Source organism: Amblyomma americanum, chromosome 5 (assembly GCF_052857255.1).
Source record: "Amblyomma americanum isolate KBUSLIRL-KWMA chromosome 5, ASM5285725v1, whole genome shotgun sequence".
Lineage (NCBI taxonomy): Eukaryota > Metazoa > Arthropoda > Arachnida > Ixodida > Ixodidae > Amblyomma > Amblyomma americanum.
The window spans coordinates 195885549-195897599 of NC_135501.1; the positions used below are offsets into that span (position 1 = coordinate 195885549).

General features: G+C 49.2%; 1 protein-coding gene and 1 pseudogene across 1 annotated transcript in view; one reads left to right on the plus strand and one right to left on the minus strand.

Moving 5' to 3' along the window:
• Positions 1–416: 416 nt before the first annotated feature.
• Positions 417–1564, plus strand: LOC144135457 (ribosomal RNA-processing protein 7 homolog A pseudogene; annotated as a pseudogene).
• A 1762-nt stretch (positions 1565–3326) lies between these two features.
• The window catches only part of LOC144133296 (dihydrolipoyllysine-residue succinyltransferase component of 2-oxoglutarate dehydrogenase complex, mitochondrial), a 49785-nt gene continuing 41060 nt past the window's right edge, over positions 3327–12051 (minus strand). Inside the window, exons 15-18 of the mRNA XM_077666281.1 lie at positions 6411–6478; positions 5110–5361; positions 4300–4493; positions 3327–4193 (exon numbers count right to left, since the gene is read on the minus strand). Coding sequence (XP_077522407.1) covers positions 4359–4493; positions 5110–5361; positions 6411–6478 — 455 coding nt within the window. The 3' untranslated portion in view covers positions 3327–4193; positions 4300–4358. The remainder of the gene's footprint in view (positions 4194–4299; positions 4494–5109; positions 5362–6410; positions 6479–12051) is intronic.

Consider the following 12051-nt stretch of genomic DNA (forward strand, 5'->3'; position numbering starts at 1 on the left):
CAACTGGAGCATCGTCCCTGGCCATGAACTGAGTTGGTTGTTTTAAAACACTTCTACTTTGAGCTTCGGAAAACGATTACTTGGCCTGGAGACATAGGGTTCCAACGAATGTGATATGATAACTCTAATTGTTGGAGAAACCTCCGCAGTTGCCTTTTAAACACCTGCCCCCCCCCCCCCCCCCCCCCCCCCCCCCCCCCCGCCCCCTCCCCTGCCCACTAAAACTTCCTCAGTTTGAGCCCTTAGTTACGACTCTCCGAACAATACGACAACAATACGGCAGCCATTCAATGCGCATATGAATGTTTTTCAATAATATATGTGACATCATCGCTACGCCAACTGCAGCATCGTCCCTGGCCATGAACTGAGTTTCAGTTTCGGTTTGCTGTTTTAAAACAGTTCTACTTCGTGCTTCGGAAAACGATTCCTTGGGCTGGAGACATGGAGATCCAATGACAGCATGGCTGTGTCCAGGGAAGACACGTTCCATGCACTGCCACTGAAATTCTCTAACGGGAGTAGTTCAACCCATGTTTTGCTCTTCAAAGAGTGGGCACAAACCATCAAAGAGGACCCTGTTCGTCGCGAACTTGTCGCCGTACTGCAATGAAGACTGCTTGAAGCGTGTCTTTGGCAACTGCGGCAAGGTGGCCAGAGTGTGGTTGGAAAAGACTCCATCGTCCGGCAAGCCCCCGGGAAACACGCCTTCCTTCTTTCCAAGCGCACCTTCAGTGACCGGCTTTGAAGTCGCGTTAGTGTTTCAGAAGGAGGCATCTGTGCATAAGGCCCTTACTTTGTCAGTATCCGAATCACGTGTGCTGTTTCACGAAGGCAGTGATGACGTTGTGGGCATGGCTAAGTGGTGCAACGAAGAATACCAGTCGCGTTTTGTGAACGCCGAGGAAGTGCTGAAAGAAGTCGACGCGTACATGGAAGACTACGACGCGAGACTGGAGGAAGAAAAAGAGCGGGCCAAGGCCATGGAAGGCGTTCCCGACAAAGAAGGCTGGATCACGGTCACCAAGTATGGCAAACGGCCGGTCATTCCTCGGAATGACGCCGTGAACCAGAAGATCGCCAGCGCTGAGAAAAAGAAGCACGCTCAGAAGGAACTGCCTAATTTCTACACGTTCCTGGTTCGAGAGTCCAAGATGGAGCGGACTGCCGAGCTGCACAAAAAGTTCGAAGAGGACAAGCGGAGAATTTCGCTGATGAAAGCGTCCAGACGTTTCAGACCTGTGTAGCCTTTTTATGGAATCGTACTGTATGCTTCTGACAGTAGTGTCCAGAAGTTTCCATGATTGGCAGTGCTAATTCCAACCATGCCGTTTCACCTCATTGTAAAATAGAATTTATTTCTCTCAGCGAAATTTATTTCTCTCACGCTCGTCAATAATAATAATAATTGGTTTTTGGGGGGAAAGGAAATGGCGCAGTATCTGTCTCAAATATCTTTGGACACCTGAACCGCACCAAAGGAAGGGATAAAGGAGGGAGTGAAAGAAGAAAGGAAGAAGAGGTGCCGTAGTGGAGGGCTCCGGAATAATTTCGACCCCCTGGGGATCTTTAACTGACATCGCACAGCACACGGGTGCCTTAGCGTTTTTCCTCCATAAAAACGCAGCCGCCGAGATCGGGTTCGAACCCGGGAACTCCGGATCAAACCCCGACCGCGGCGGCTGCGTTAAAGCGGGTTTCTGGCCCAGAATGAAATGCTGCCTGGTGGACCTTAGTGAAATTACTATTCGTCAACATCAAGTTTCAGTGATTCATCAAGCTCAAAAAGACATCAAACTGAATTTCGATTATGTTGCACGCTGCAGAATAACATGTATAACACACTTTTTGAATTCTGCGACCATTGTGTCAGGGCAGACTTTTAAAACTTGACGAGGTGCAAAAATACAGATAATTGGCAACAACACCACGGATGGATCATGCGATGCACATGATGCATCTTCGCTATCATTTTTCACTGACCACACGTGTTACGAAACTCTCTACGATTTTTGTGCAGATTTGTGTACAATTGTGCTTAAAAGAAAGTCAAAATTGAAGCAAGGCACTCGTAATGGCCGTGGTGAGGGGCAGGTTGGGTTTCATAACCTCTTTCAGATCATCAAACATACAACATGAAGAAAGTAGGAAGTTGTGGTTCCAAATGTTTAACTGCAAATCACTATGTTTAGTTGATTTCAGAGCTTGTGTACCACACTTAAGTTTTTTAATGTGCGTTCAGATTCAGTGATGGCAAGAGAACTGCCTTTGACATGACCATTCACATTCTCCACCCTCTAATGTACTTCAGACATTCTGTGGAAACTCTGATTGGCAAGTTTAAAGCATTTTTTTTTCCTACTGCAGGCACCTGTTTGGCATAACGGGGCCTTGTTGGTTTGGCGGGAAGTGTACTCTAATGAAGCCCATATATGTACTTGAGCCGACATGTCAAAAGTGAGAGGACTTTGTTAACAACAGTTGCAAAGCACTTCCTGGGGCTATTTATTCACAATCAGGCAGATGTACATCATGGGCCGGATCTCATTCTGAATAGCAAGACACACAGGCCGGTGTATTGCTCTACTTGTAAAAGCTGTTACTGAATAAAAAGAACTGCTCTATATGCATGTACCACTCGAAATCTATTCCTATCTCAACCACAATGTGCAATGCTATGGAAGTCACAAGGCACACAGAGACTCACCGTGACGGTGGTGTGACAGTTAACATCTCGATTTCGGACCAATCAAGGCCCTGATTTTTGAATAAATAGCCCCAGGAAGTGTTTTGCAACTGTTGTTACCAAAGTCCTCTCACTTTGGACATGTCGGCTCAAGTACGTATATGGGCTTCATTCAAGTACACTTCCCGCCAAACCAACAAGGCCCGATTATGCCAAACAGATGCCTGGAGTCGAAAAAAAAAAAATGTTTTAAACTTGCCAATCAGAGTTCCCACAGAATGCCTGAAGTACATTAGAGGGTGGAGAATATGAATGGTCATGTCAAAGGCAGTTCTCTTGCCATGATTGAATCTGAATGCACATTAAAAAACTAAGTGTGGTACACAAGCTCTGAAATCAACTAAACATAGTGATTTGCAGTTAAACATTCGGAACCATAACTTGCTACTTTCTTTATGTTGCATGCTTGATAATCTGAAAGAGGTTATGAAACCCAACTTGCCCCTGACCACGGTCATTACGAGTGCCTTGCTTCAATTTTGACTTTCTTTTAAGCACAATTATACACAAATCTGCACACATGAAGCAATTTTACAAAATGGGATCTCATCATGAGAGCCTACAGGGAGCAATCTGCACATTACAGCAATTTGCAAAATTTATTCTGTTGAATGCCACATGGATCACAATGGATGTTTCCAGTGGAAATTGGCGAGTGTATTTTATTTTGCAGTTTTTCTCCCTATAAATCTGTGCGTAACAAGCAATTAACAAAAACTTGCCATACGTAACTTTTACTACACCTCTCTACTGAACATACCGAACAAGTCTGTGAGCTCTACAGTTCATAATAAACGATATTTACTTTAGTGCTCCCACACCTAAATGCACGACCTCGACGATCCTTGCACGTGAACGATGAATAAACACTTCAAGTTGGCATGGCCACAATCAATGAGATCCCTCTACAATTCACCCCTGGTGATGTGGGGAATCCCACTGGCATAAAGACACAACTGCACATCTCAATTCCGAAAGTTCACCCCATCCTGCAAAGAAAAACTTCGGACACAAGCTCGGCATACAACATTAACGCTTTGTAACATGGTTTTAATGAATCATGGCCATTATACTGACCTAGAAAGTGTGATCTTGATAGAAGATAAAAACAAACAAAAACAGTTCCTCCCAGCTCTTTCACACTGCCTTCGAAAATATTCTAGTAAAGCAACTGGCAAGCATATGAACAGACTCTGCCATCTCCTTGCGTGTTAAACGCCCCGCCATGTTAAGAAGGCTGCTTTGTTATAACACTGGCCTGTACACCGACACAGACGCGGCACCAGGGCTGCTATTTCATTCTGCATGTTGGCGGTGCCCACTGAATCCTACACCTAGCTTCCATGTTTTCCTTGAAACCTGGTAGCAAAGAGCTAAATAAAAAATCGTAGAGACTTGGAGGAACGTCCTTCAAGCATTATCCATGGGGCATGTATATAGGCATCTCCTGTAAAAAAAACAAAAGAACGTCAGTACGGTCAACTCGTGGTATGCTAGCTAGATAAATGATAGTAACAAGCAAGTGACATGTCCGCTCTTCTAATGATACTTACGCATAAAACTTTATCCAGGCGCGTCAGGATGGGGTGTGTCAAGGGGCTCAATTCCGGCGCTAGATGTCAAGCATGAGCACGGCAGGGTCTTCGACCGCAGCCTTGACCTTCTTAAGGAACGTGACGGCTTCCCTGCCGTCGATCAGGCGGTGGTCGTAGGTCAGGCAGATGTACATCATGGGCCGGATCTCAATCTGAGTAGCAAGAGACACAGGCCAGTGCATTACTTTACTTGTAAAAGCTGTAACTGAATAAAAAGAACTGCCCTGTAAGCATGTACCACTCAAAATCTATTCTTATCTCAACCACAATCTGCAATACTGTGGAAGTCACAAGGCACGCAGGGGCATGTTATGTTATGCTTACTGTGTTATGTCAACACATTATGCTTTGGACTCATTTACAGTACAGTATTTTCCGGACTATAGCCCGCAGACTATACATGCTTAAAAGCTGAAATTTTGCGTGGTGTGGACTATCTATGAACGAATACATGATATAGTTCTTTAAGGTCATTTATCTGAGCTGAGGAAGCCTAGCGTGGCAGTTAAAGTAAAAACATGCCTAGCTCAACTGTGCCTGTGACGCTTTACCGTGGTAAACCACATAGCGAAATCAGGTCCCATATTAAATCAGGTTCCATATGCCAGCAAATGCTGCTTGCGGTAGGCTGCTATTCAGCACTTAGATTTGATTGTGCGATGCGTTCATCATGCAAGTAAATATGCATGTAAGCAGAAGAAGCCAATTCTGGTTAACAGCAGGCTTGACCATCAGAAATGGCTGCAAGAATTGAAATGCGGAGCCAACCTTTCCGTTGATTGCCACCGGCCGCTCGAAAATCGCGTGCATGCCCAAGATGGCCGACTGGGGTGGGTTGATGATGGGTGTGCCGAACATGGAGCCAAAGACGCCACCATTGCTGATGGTGAAGGTGCCGCCGTCCATGTCCTCGATGGCTAGGCTTCCGGTGCGTGCCTTCTCGCCCAGCTCGAAGATGGCCTTCTCGATGTCGGCGTAGTTCATCCGTTCGCAGTTGCGAACAACAGGAACGACCAGGCCCTGCAATATAGAGCCGAACAAGCATGACAGTTGCCAGCAGGGGTACATAGATGCCAAAGGTTTAAACACCCTGTTTTGCAGAAGGAAAAAAGCAGAATTTGAATTCACAATTCTTTTCTTAGAGAAATAAGAATGCTCAATGCATTCGCTTCCACAGTACACGGTACACAAAGCCTAGACCTGCAGCCTATGCTTCACTACGACAGAACACAACATATCGCTGTTTTGAGATGTTTCAAAGTAACCAAAAAAATTTTTGTCGGCTCTCAAGGTGCCAGAACATTTAAAGTCACTGGAAAAACTGAAAAAGGCTAGAGAAGACCTAGGATCATAACTCAACACGAAAAAAAAAATAATAAAAAAATGGTGGGGGGGGGGGGGCACACACTTACGTTCACCTTATGAGCTACATGCTTTTGTATGACCGCTTTACACCACTGTCTTTCCCCCCTTATGTAATGTCCCAGACGGGATCTTTAAGGGCACAGTAAATGATGATGACGACGATGATGCGATAGCATTAAAGCCCCTGGCACACCCTTTTGCAGACATGTTGCCATCACATACTGCTTTATTACATGTCACCCATATTAAGTGGTGATATTAATAAGTGACCCTAATTAACTAAGTGTTTCTGTAGTGTCAACTGCCAACTGTGCAGTGCGAGGTGCTCGCACAAGGCTTATATTCATCCCAGTGAATGAAATTTTCTCAGTGGTGGAGAGGCGGTGACCCCAGCTCCAGACCCAAAGGACAGTAGTTCGATTCCACTTGACCACCTTTTTCTTTTCAGAAAAACTGCTTTTATATGTCACTACACTCTTGGCTAATCAGGATTTTCCAAGTCAAGCTGATACTGGGTTTTCCACCGAATTACTACTGCATTTAACGTTAGGTGGCCTAGAAAAAAAAAAAAAAACCCATGTCCTACCTTTGCAAATTTTGCAAAAACTATCCTGTTTTGCAATCATGTCGACGCTCACAAGCAGTGGTCAACCAGTGGTGAACCACAGACCAGAAATGTAACAGCACACCCAGCAGCAACACACCTTTGGTGTAGAAACTGCCACGCTGATGTCAATGTAGTCACGGTACACAATTTCTTGCTCATCGATGACTGGAACAAAGAGAAGAAAGCATTAAAACGAAGGAAATAAACAGCACTACAAGAGCACTAAGCCACATATAAAATTACTAACAGCAACAAACGAGCACAAAGCAACAGTTAAAATCATCGTATTTTCCGGTGTGTAAAGTCTGCCTTTTTTTCCTTAATTTTTCGTCTGTGCATTTTATTCAATAGTGAGGCTTATATATGGCAAAAAAAAAAGACGCAAATTCATATGTAAAAGACGAAAAAAATCGAGTTATATTTAGAATGTTATCTTAAAGTTAAAAACCCACATGCAAGTTTCAACCTCAGTACCAGTTCCAGTGGCATCCCTTCCACTTGCCACATTGCCTTTCTTTAAGTTTGCTTGATTCGCCTACACCTGCTGTGCCAGTTCTGTAATGTTCAGCAGCGGTGTCGCGAGCGTGCAGTGCCAGTTCTGGCAGTTCAAGCGCAGCTTGGCACTGACTTGTGTCCAAAACGAATCGTCGAGTGCAGGCCTGGCTAGATTTCGCGTTGCCAGAAAATTGCAGCCATCTATGTGCCGCCCACCTCAACAGCCGCTAACATCCCAAACCACGTGAATAATTTTTCAGACAGCACATTGCAGTGAAGTGTTGCCATGAACCAGCCTCCATGCATGTGCATATCACAGCAGCTGGCGCAAAATGCAGGTATGCTCTTTTACTGAAATCGGCTGAAGTGTGCGCACACCGATTGACATGTTAAGCGGTTTCTACAAAAATGTGCATCATGCTGCATAAATGTGTTCACCTTTCAGTTTACATACCCGGTGTCGAGTACCATTATAACCTAATTCATCTACAGAAAAGACTCCTGTGACAGGTCTGTCAAGACGGCCATGTGTCCGTCTACCTCCGTCGCCGCCTTCTCGGGTGGAGCCCTAATGATTGTTCTTCTTCTTATTATTACTATAATCATCACTATCAGCAACAATTTTTTTCTAAAAATAAAAATACAAAAGGAAGGAAAAGATTTTTTCCTTGCTGCAGCATCTGCTATTGTAACTAGAAGCACCTGAGCTGTGGCCACTCGAATGAAAGGGACAGTCAGGAGATGGGGAGAGGGGAAGAAACAAAGGGGAGTTACAGCGAGAAAGGACAGGGGATGCAGGGATAATATAAAAACTTGTCTTGTCCTGAAACGGGTCAAGATGGCCGGTGGGTGGGCACTTTCGCACTGTGCCCACGCGTATCTGTCCATGAGAAATAGCTCACAGCATGCGGACACAGAAGTATTTACCGACATACGCAAAATGTTTGTGACAACCCGTGTGGGGTGGCTCAGCACGTGCGCAGTTCACTGCAGCACATGAATCACTGCAAGTAGCTTCACACCTAATTAACAAGGCCCCAATGATTCTCCATACGAGCTAGGCCTAAATGGGCCACCGATCTCGTTTATGAGCAGAAAAGCTTGAATGTCTTTGCAAAGTTGATTGCAACACGCAAGACGTCGCCGCGCAAGCCATCGTCTGCTTCCATGGCGGCTGCAGCTGCATGATCTGCACGATTTTGGCACTGAGCACTGAGGAGGTGCATAGTTTTCCTGAACTTTTCCCGAACTAGACCTGCACGACGTCTGCACTTTTTCGAAACTAATGGCATCGTGCAGACGACGCCATTTTGGACAACCGAAACGAATGGCGAAGTGCAGCATTGTGAGAACCAGTTCATGTAGTGTCGGCGAATTAAACTGACCTTTTATTGCACTACCATAATCATTGCACGTGCTTCAAACACTCCGTGCTGTTCTTGTTCAAAGTGACGCCGCCTATGAGGCGATGAAGCTACGATACAAAATTCCAAGTTGTGTGCCATTAGGTAAGTGCTGGAGAATGGGAATTGGGCAGCAGAAAATATGACCTGGGACTGGTGCAAATCCACGACAATGGTCCGGTCGATGAAGTCAACAAATAAGGCGGACCATGGGGAAGAGGGCATGATGGTGGGAGCTACAGAGTTGTCTCCAAATGGTGGTTGCCACAGACGTGTATATTGTTACAGTGTGGGATGCCACGGGGTGGCCACGGGCCCGCCCAGAGAAATATAGCAGCAGTACGGAGGAGAGCCGGCGAAGCACGACCGGCGGCGGCCAAGCTTTCTCATTCTATCTCCCTCGTGCTAGAGCCGCGCGCTCCCTCTCCGCCTCTTATTCCCGTATCACCTTTCCACCGGGGGGGGGGGGGGGGGGGGGGGGGGGGGGGGGGGGGGGGGCGGCGGAGAAGTCAGGCCGTGCTTTGATGCAGGGTTTCCTGGGGCGATGCAATGTGGGCTCGCAGATAGGAAACGGTCACACTCTTCGTTGAATTCGAAGTGTGTGAGCTGGGCGAAGGTGTCTGCAGTCGCCGAAGAAGGTCCCACACCGGTTAGGCTAACTTCAGGGAGTTTTATGCATATTGAGCGGCGATCCGTTTATGGGACTGCATTGCGTGGGGAAGGCATGGAGCCAGCAGGCGACGACGGCACTGATGAGGACCCGGTAGCTAAGTCGGAGTCACCGCAGGCGCCGTAGACATATCGCTTCATGTTTGAAACATGCTCTGGGAAAATGTGGTGCACACCGCATGGTCGATGCTCTGGCAGGTCTTCGAGGCGGTATGTCACGGGGCTGAGTCGGGCAACGACACGGTAAGGGCCGCGGTATCGGGGCAAGAGCTTTGCGGCACGGCCAGTCGCACGGATGGTGCGGCGAACGAGGACCAAGTCACCGGGCCGGAAGGGGGGATGTGGTGGTGCTGCCGCGTTGGCCACTTGCACACGCGCGTGAGCCGTGAGGAGGTTGCGCTGGGCGTCGAGGCGGGCGGAATGAAGTCGTTGAGCAGATTCAGTTGGTGACGCAGTAGGATGGGGAAGGCCCAACTGCGCGTCGAGAGGGATGGAGGGCGTTCTGCCATAGACGACTGAGAACGGCGTCACATGCGTTGTTTCTTGCGCTGCAGTGTTGACTGCAAAAGCTGCAGCAGAAACAAAACGATCCCAGTTTGTGTGGGACGGAGCGACGTAGGATGCGAGTATATCCGTGAGGGTACGGTTAACACGCTCCACGAGGCCATTGCACTGCGGATGATTGACGGATGTAGTGGAATGCGCAATGCCGAAGGAGCGGAGGGCTCGCTCGAATTCATGGGACATAAAGCAGCTCCCACGGTCCGTGATGAGGCGCCGGGGAACACCGTGCCGAAGAACGAGATGCTGTTCCACAAACGCGACGGCATGAGCGGACGACGTGTCTGGAACGGGCAGTGCTTCGACCCACTTGGAGAAGTAGTCGATCGCAACCAGAACATACCGGTTGCCGGCACGCGTCTTCGGAAACGGGCCCAAATGATCCAGTCCAACCAGCTCGAAAGGTGAACTTGGTGGCAAAAAAGCCTGCGGGGGTGGCTTGGTTACACCTGTGGACGGTTTTCTGTATTGGCATGTCTGGCAGGACGCCACGTGTTCCTTGACATCTCTGGACATATTAGGCCACCAAAACCGCTCCGACACTCGTGCGTAGGTCTTGCCGCGACCAAGGTGACCAGCCGTAGGAGCGTCGTGTAAGCCGCGCAAGATTTGCGGCCGCAGTGTTGCCGGCACAACTGGCAACCAGACGGGTGGTCGACCACGGAGCCGCTTCACATGACACAAGAGGTCGTCCTTCATTCGATAGACCCGGCGTAGTTGGCGGAGGCCTGTGCCGGCGGCGGTGCCAAGGGAGTGGATTATGGCAGCAATGGCGGGATCTTGCGTTTGTGCAGTCCTCAGGTCCGTCAAAGCCGTCACGGAACAAGGATGGCGAGAAAGGAAATCGGCATCTTGATGGGCAGAGCCGCGCCGATGCACTATTGTGAAATTGTACTCTTGAAGTTGCAGGGACCAGCGTGCAATCTTGGCATTCAAATGTTTGGCGGACTGCAGCCAAGTGAGAGCGCTATTGTCCGTGACTATGGTGAAGTGACAGCCGTACAGGTAGGGACGGAATTTCTCGACGGCCCAGACAACGGCGAGGCACTCGAGTTCTGAAGAGTGGCGGCGGCGCTCAACGTCGGAAAGCTGGCGGCTGGCATAAGCTAGGACTTTGTGGTCACCAGACTCGTCTTCTTGCAGGAGGACAGCGCCGAGCCCATCTTGGCTGGCATCCGTGTGGAGGACGATGGGGGCCGATTCGTCGTAATGGACCAATGTAGGAGGCTCGAGGAGGGCGTGCTTGACGTCAAGAAACGCGAGCTGTTGGGCCTGCGTCCAACTCCACGGTGCATTCTTCTTCAGCAGGGCGGTCAATGGAGCGCTGCGCTTGGCAAAGTCCGGAATGAAACGACGGAAATACGAAGCAAATCCAAGGAAACTTTTGAGCTCCTTGGCGGTGGTGAGCTTCGTAAGCTGTAAGCGCTTTTAGCTTTTCAGGGTCGGGACGGATGCCATGCCGGCTCACAACGTGACCCAAGTACGTCACCTCCGCGAAACCGAAGAAACATTTTTTTGGTTTTAAGCGAAGCCCAGCAGAGGTAAGGGCTTCGAGGACGAGTTTGAGGCGTCTCTGGTGTTCTTCAAATGTAGCCGCGTAGACAATTACGTCATCCAAGTAGACCAACGCCATAGTCCACTTCAAATGGCCTAAGACTCGGTCCATGAGACGCTGGAAGGTGGCTGGAGCGTTCGAGAGACCGAAGGGCATACGGTTGAACTGGTAAAGGCCGTCAGGAGTCAAGAAAGCCGTCTTTTCCGCATCATCGGGGTGAACAGGCACCTGCCAGTAGCCCGAGAGCAGATCTAGCGTGGAAAAATAACGGGCCCCCTTCAGGCGGTCAAGCGCATCGTCGAGGCGAGGCAGCGGGTACACGTCGCAATTAGTAATAGCATTTAGCTTCCGATAGTCAACGCAGAAGCGGAGTGTTCCATCCTTCTTGCGCACAAGGACGACAGGGGAGGACCAAGGGCTACAAGAAGGGCAATGATTCCCTGGTCAAGCATGTCGCACACGTGCTGCTGGATGACTCTCCGTTCGGCTGGCGCTACACGGCGAGGTTGGTGATGAACGGGCCCGCGGTTTTCGGTGTTGATCCGGTGTTGAGCCCAGGAAGTGCACCCGAGTTCACCGGTGCTGAGAGCAAGGCAACTGCGATGCTCGAGCAGCAAGGTCTTCAGAGAGGCGAGCTCCGCGCAGGTCAGGCTGGGTCCAAAGTTAAATTCTTCCCATGATAGGATCGCCGGCGCTGGAGGGTGGCGAGGTGGGGCTTCAGGTTGCAGAGACGCCACTGGTGACCCGGGGTCCAAAACTGAGGCTGTACCCAATTGCGTGCCGGGAGTCAGCGCGAGAGGTACGCTGTTGATGTTGAGTATAAATACGTGGGCCTCTCCTTTGAGCACAGGCAGAAGGCTTCGAGGGGAGGTCATCTGACGGGCTGGAGCTGAACACCAGATGGGTTCGAACAGCACGTCTGCTGTGACCGGACTGTCAAGCTTGGCATACACCCACGTTGCCGCACCCGGTGGCAGGGTCACGGCGGACGCCACAGTCACGGTAGTGACGTCGAACGGCTTGACTCGACACGGCCACTTCGTCGCGAGGTCACG